Source organism: Condylura cristata, unplaced genomic scaffold, assembly GCF_000260355.1.
Source record: "Condylura cristata isolate star-nosed mole 26May11 unplaced genomic scaffold, ConCri1.0 scaffold00018, whole genome shotgun sequence".
Lineage (NCBI taxonomy): Eukaryota > Metazoa > Chordata > Mammalia > Eulipotyphla > Talpidae > Condylura > Condylura cristata.
Genome location: NW_004567119.1, coordinates 18,903,769 through 18,910,829, shown reverse-complemented (window position 1 = coordinate 18,910,829; position 7,061 = coordinate 18,903,769). Strand labels below are relative to the sequence as shown.

The 7,061-nt window shown below is 47.7% G+C and overlaps 1 protein-coding gene across 1 annotated transcript; it reads right to left on the bottom strand.

Annotated features, from left to right (window-relative positions):
- Positions 1–2,142: 2,142 nt before the first annotated feature.
- Positions 2,143–3,199, bottom strand: PNMA2 (paraneoplastic Ma antigen 2). The gene is given in 5 exon segments (XM_004695907.1): positions 2,143–2,693; positions 2,696–2,746; positions 2,749–2,988; positions 2,991–3,115; positions 3,117–3,199. Coding segments are annotated over 5 exon segments (1,050 nt in total).
- Positions 3,200–7,061: the final 3,862 nt, after the last annotated feature.

Sequence of the window (7,061 nt, the reverse complement as noted above, 5' to 3'; positions counted from 1 at the left end):
TTTGCTTGATTTTATAAATTTATCTCAACTTTTTGTTGTTTGTTTTTAGCAATGAGATCCTTTCAAGTAATAGCTGATACAGAACCACAATACATGAAATAGAAGAAACTCAGAATTTTATTGGCATGTATTTATTTTATAACTGTACATTTATAGCATTTTACTTTGTATACTATCATTAAATGAATGTGAGACCATTTCCATGGATACAAAATGCATGAAATGAGGGTGTATTGGACAATTGTGTCACTTTGGCTGAAGAGGACTGAAAATATATTTTGAATAACTGATCACGAATGGCACTTTTTTTTTTTTTTACAAAATGCTTTTCTTACAATCTTACAATCTCAGTGTATTCTTCAGTTAAAATTTATCTGTGATCAGAAAGAATAACTTATAATTTCAAAGTCAAATGACTAACAACAGTCAACAATTGCTGGAATATTTATCACAAAGATCACAAACAATAAGCACTTAGCTTATAATAAGAGCTATGGATTTCTAATGCGATATTGTCACAACTTGACTGACAGATTACATATTTACTTTTTACTGTACAATTGTAAAACTAGAGAACATGCATTGAGTGGACAAGAAGCCTCACATATGAAGGGTTTGTATGTTTCAGACATCATACTAAATGCTTACAAGGCACTAAGTCATTTAATCGTGCAACAATGCTATGCAATTCCTTTCCAGTTTTCTGATGAGGAAAGTGACTTTTAGAGAAATTAAGCAACCCGATTTTGTAAACACAAAGCTATGATTATACATCAAATGTGTGAGAGGCTTGTCCAACTTTTAACTGAATGGGCCTCATTTATGTTCTACTACACACTTGACATCACAGAACACGCACCAGCTAGACTTAAATGCCCAAGGGCATGATAGCTCCCTTCACCTATGAACAGTTGAAAGGAGTTCAGATATATGCTCACATAGGGCAAGGGAAACTTTCTTCCAAGGCCTGCACAAAACAAGTCCATCTGGAAACAAAAGCAAACCTGTTGTGAATGCCAATGTGTTAAAATTCGTACATCAACCCACTTGAGTCTACCTGACATTTATCAGAGGTTTTAAAAGATTAAAATTCATTTTAAAGATGGGACTGCTGGAAAATCTCTGCAGTGCACACTTTGAAACACCAGTTTTGTGGCATGGGGTAGATTAGCTTGAGTCAAAATGGCGGTTGGTGTTTTGATACTGAGGAGACAGACTGAACCCTTCCGAGTTACAGCTTCTTTTATTTCAGTTAGAGCAAAGCTGTACTCCCTCCATGTAGCTGGACACGTTAAGTGAGATAGACACCAAACACTTGGCACACGGGAATCCCTCAGTAATTGTGACTTCGTGTCCTCTCCATTATGCTTGTTGTCAACATTAAACACCTTTTCTCATCTGCTGATAGCCCACCAGCAGCCTGTACCGGCCCGCTCCCCACCATGTCTGCAGACGCCTACCCTCGCCGAGGATGTCCCCAACACCATGCACCTCTTGAAGCAGGGATTAGGTTGCGAAGTCTATGGTTTGGGGGCTGAACATAGTGCCTGGAACCTTCTATCTGCTACCCAAGCAAGAAAAGAAAGAAATCTCAAGGCAGAGATGATTGGATTCAGTTGGCAATGACATGTTACCGGGCTGTGAACATATTTACTCGTGAAGTTATCTAGCTCTGCACACATCAAGGCCAGGTCCTTAGTGAGACACTGAGACCCTCAGCACACGGCCTATGCACATAGGCTCCCAAATGTTGCCCTTGAACAGTCCTCACAGTGCTAGAGACTCAACATTTGCTGATTTGAGTGAGAAAAACACCTGATGAGACAAACCGTTCAGATTTTTAAAGATACCAAGAGTTTTCCTCACATTAGTGCTTTCTTCTATGGTCTGGGTAAACTTTGGTCTATTTGGGGGAACTTGAAACATTGAGTAGGAGTAGTGTAGATTCATTTAGACTATTTTATATTTGGAACTTGGTCTTTTGTTTATGAAAACTATGTAGCGTCCAAGATACTGTTTTCTAGGAAAGTCCTGGAGTAAATGCCTCGGTTCTCATTGTGTGCCAAAAGAAACACTGACAAAGTCAGAGCCTGGCAAACTGGCCATCCCAGGCCCCTGCTGTGGGGGGCTCTGCCTTGGCCTTTAGTCATCTGCCTCATTATCCCAGTGGCCACAGCCTTTCCCCTCATCTGCTTCTTCAAGGTTCTCATTTTCAAAAGACGCCTCCTCTTCTTCCTCTTCCCGTATAACCTCCATTAACTCCAGGAAGCTGGGAGGTGGCTGAAGCCTGCACCAGAGGATTTTGCTACGGCTGGCCCCAGCCACGACTTGCTCCAGGTGGACCTGATCTGCGATATTCCTAGGGATGGCTGGTTTCTCCACGGCTCTCTGCTGCAGGGTCTCTAGCCATAACACATAGGCTGAGACTCTCTCTCCTACCTCCTGATAGGTCTTCAGGTATCTCACCTGGGAGGTCTGATGGCTCTCCAGGCTTCCAAACACTTGCTTAAATGCCTCCAAACACTGCTCCACACTGGTGGCCGGGTTGTCTGCCTGCACTATATGCATGAGGTCCACCACTGGGCCACGCAGGCTTTCCATCAGTCACCTCTTTTCTGCCTCTGCTACTGGCCACTCTTTGACTATCTCAATGGCCTGTTCCAACCAGATTTCAAAGGGCTCCTCCTTGGGGTGCTTCCGGAGAAAACCCTCAGTTTCCAGTATCTCAAGGGTAGCAGAGGCTGCCGGCATGGGCTACTGTCTGTCCCACCAAATGGGCCAGTAGCTCTGGTGACATGCAGGGCCCAGTGGGGGAAGTCATGCCCTCATGCCCCAGGTCCCTGAACATGCCTGCAACTGTCTGACCTTCTTTTTCTAGAAAAAGATTGAGTCTTTCCAGAAATTCAGGGTCCTGGTTTGGGGTGTTAAAGATCACCTTCCAGATGCCTCCCTTGCCCTGAACCTCACTGGGGATCACTGAGACATCATGTGCCCCATCAGCTCCAGTAAGACAGCATTGGCGTTCTCCTGTTTCCTGGATATTTTGCCAAGCAGTCTATACCTGCCCAGAGACTGTAGAGTCTGCTGGAGAACCTCCTGAATCTCAGCCTCATTGCACCGGGATCCCCATCACCATCAGGGATTTCTGATCATCCACACTCATGGTCCTACACCAGCCCTGCAAGAGTGCCAGAGCCATCACCCCCGTGTTTTTACTCTACAGAAACCAACACGGATGGGGCAGAGAGGCACAGCCTTGGGGTTGAGAATATTCTGGATGACCTTCTAATCCTATAGCCTTCACTGTGCACTCCCCCCACTCCCCCCCAGTGAATGGGTCGTAGGTCTGGTTACTCCAAAGGCAGTCTGCTGGGCCCACAGCAGATTAGTGTCTCAGGTGGGGCAATGCCACTGCCCGAGGTGCTATAGCCCAAAGGCTGCTGTTTCTCCCACAGATGCCAGCAGCCCCCGGGGCACATCTCTGCCACCAGCACCTTCCAGAGCTACTTTCATCACGGTCCTGGTCACGGCTGCTTCACCTCTTTCTAGCCAGTGGGGAAACACCTTCCACTCTGGCACCCAGCAATCCCTGGGAGAAGTCTCACAGCAGAGGGGCTTCGACACCCAGGGAAAAAACGGTTAGTTTTGCCACACAGTCCTCTTCTTCCCAGGAAGCATCTGTGCTCATATTTAGGACGGAAGTGCGAGCTTCTGCCTCCCATGGCACTTGTGTCTGTCCCACTCTTTGCTTTGCTTACAGTGACTTTAACTTCTCTTGGCAACGCTCCTGCAATCTGGCTCCCCCCACCCCCGACCCCCATATCTCATCAGACTTGGTGACTTGGTGAGCCCCAGCTGTGAACCAGACTCAAAATCTTTCCCACAAGAAGAATGAAGTCAGGAGAGGTGACTAGATACCTGTTTATGTGATCCAGAACGACCCTTGAGAGTCAAGGACTTTACTTATTCAGCTTCTAGCAAGGAAGATGTCACCCAGCTTCATACATACAATGGCGTGTCAGGACCTCGGGTCCAGCAAGCCAAGCTGCCCTGTTACACATAAATGATGACAGTGCACTCTTATGGCTTGCTAACACCCAAGGATGAAGCTTGTCAACACATTTACTAAAAATGTGACAATCTTTAAAATTTAATCTATTAAGTAATACTGTCACTTCATTTCTTTGTTTTAAAAATCCAGTTAGAAATCAGTCAAACATTTAGAAATAACATGAGCATAACAATATAATTTTATAATATGCTTTAATATGACATAATCATAAAGATACAATAACAACATAGGTATAAATATTTTTAAAATCTAAGAGCTAAGTATGTTAAACTTGAAATTATAAATTAGTTCGCTTGTGTTATCACTGGTCAGTCTTTGCAAAAAGCACAACAGGTGTTTCTTTTACTATAAATGGCAAGCTACTAACATGACACTTCACAGCATTTGAACTTGAATGGATCATGTGAGGGAGAAAAAAAGAGAGGAATTCCATCCATGCAGAGCTTGTGAAGAGCTCCTTAGTTATCCAGGGACTGCTGAGGATTATGTGTTAAGAGGTTATACCCTTATTCCCTAGACCTGGACATCACTGGCCAGAACGTGGTACATATGCCACAGATGCCAACTTGCAGCTGGAGCTGCAGACATATTTACCAAGTCCTTCTGGAATGTGCTAATGTCATGGCATGCTCCAGGGGCCCAGGAGGGCAAAATGCTGGGTCATGCTCTAGTCCAACACCCCAGGGTTTCAAGTCCAGTCACTTACTCACATCTCATTTTCCCTTCTTTTTTCTTTTAAGATTTGTTTATTTATGCATACAGAATTGGGGTGCAGGGCAGAGGTGCAGGGGTGGTGAGAGGATTCACCAGAGACAGACCTGGGTACAGAACAGGCAGAACAATGAAGTACATTGCTGAGGGGAGCAGTAGGCAGGTCAAGAGAGGTCTGCCCTGCCATGTGAGTCACCTCCAGGGCCAGGGATCAAACTAGCACTGAAGTGGCTGTGGCTGGCTTGCAATGCTGTACTTTAACTTGTTGCGCCACCAGGGAGGGTGGGCCTCATTTCCCTTCTTAAGAAATGGTTCCTCCTCTTTCCCCAATAGAGGAAAAATGAGATGTAGAAAGGAATCAACAGTCCAGAAAGAAATACGGTATTTTCTCAAAATGTATTCCCCTACCTGCAATGCAGCCTTAAAAAAAAAAAAAAAAGATGGCAAGTGAAATGTGATTGATACATAGTGGGTCATGATAGAAATATTTGGAGTATGGGGGGGGGAATGTGGAACTCTTGTATTTTTTGTTAAATAAAGATGGGCTAGGTTGGAAAGGAGCCAGACTTTCAGGTGGAAGTCTTCAACATTGCCCCACTGGTTGCTGGATCATTTTACTAGCTACTGAACTTGGGCAAAGGGCTTCCATCTCTCCCATTCTGATTTCCTACCCTGAAAACTGCTCCTAGCCCAGGACTGTCATGAGTAGGATAAAGCAATCCTAGGCGCATACTGTGGGCTAAGTCTGGGCACCTGCTGGTTCCTGGAAGCCCTTTCCCGGGTCTGTTGCATTCTTTATCCCTCCCCCCTTCCGTCCTGGTGGGTTTATCTTCAAACTGTGGCTGTCCACTAAATTTAAGTCCACTCACAAATTTAAGTATCACAATTGGGCACATGGGGGTTGGGTATCCACATTTAATCCTTCCAGGGGTGGCAAAGGGATAGTATCCTTGGTCACACTGCACAGCACGACAGTCCTGCAGTAAAGAGCTTAGCCTAAACCCACCCTGGTTACTGAGCATGCTCAGACCTCCCTCTTGAGCCACCCAAGGATGAGCATCGTTTCTGCAGGATTTTGTCACTCTGGAGAGGGGCGGGGCTGAAGCCACTGAGGTGCGGACTGATACATGGAGACTACGTGGGGGATAGGAATGAGCAGCGAAGGACCATCAGAGACCATGTTACTGGCACAAATAAAAATGCTCCCTTGGATGTCCAGCAACCGGACCAAAGACACTTACAAACCAACCCCCACACCCCTTTCCCCTGCTTGGCCTCATACAATTCAAAGCGATCGATCACAGCAGCCGACACTCTATCTCTTAGCTCCCCCACTCCCCCCCTCCCCACACTGTAAGGACAGCGGCGCTGTGGCCACATGCTTGCAGCATTTGGCAACCAGGGAAACCCCCGCGACCGTGGCGCACTGCGCCACAGGAGACGCGGGTGGTGGGGTGGGGGAGAGATGAAAACGGGTGCTAGGGGTGCGGGAAAGAGCTGAAGATGTGGGGAGTGGTGTGTGAAAGATAAATCAGGATATTCTTCTGGCCTTTCTGCAGTGGCGCAGTTGAGATGCGCGGGACCCTCGGGCAAGATAGCAGGTCCCCACCTTCTCTCATTTTGTAAGTTGCGGCACCAGGATGGAACTTGCAGATTGCACACACTGAATGTGCCACACTCTCACCGACCGTGGTAGACCGACGTGGCTCTCTATACTTACCGATCCCCATTTGCTCTGCCCCTCAGCATTCCTCCCCTACAACTGTGCAAAAATAAGAGCCTTCTATTTCAATCTCTGTTCTCAGTAGCCCACCAAAGCCCGTGGGTAGACTGAGGCTTTGGGGTCACGCGCTCGGTATGGCCACCCCGACCCCATCGTCAGTACCGACCCTGCCCCTCCCTCCTCCCGCGACCGTCCAGGAGACTTAGCGAATTCTCCTCTCCCAACCCAACCACTCGCCCGCTGAATAGGGGGTGGGAGTGGGGAGAGGGACCCCAAATCGCCGTAGACCATGCCCCAGGCCCACCTCCGCAATGCGGTGATGGAGAGGCGCCTGGACGGAGGTGGAAGAGAGGGGCGCCAGGGTCAAGGGCTGAGCGCTCGGCTCTTCGCGACCGCGTGCCCTGGCCCATACTTACCCTGGCGCCGAGAGCGGTCAGCGGACCCTCCGCTCCGCATCCATTAGCGGGTGGTCTGGCTCCTTTACTTCCGGAGCGCGGGGCTCTAGGTGGCGCGGCGCGGCCCTCCCCTCCCCTCCTTCCCTCCCCCGCCTCCTCC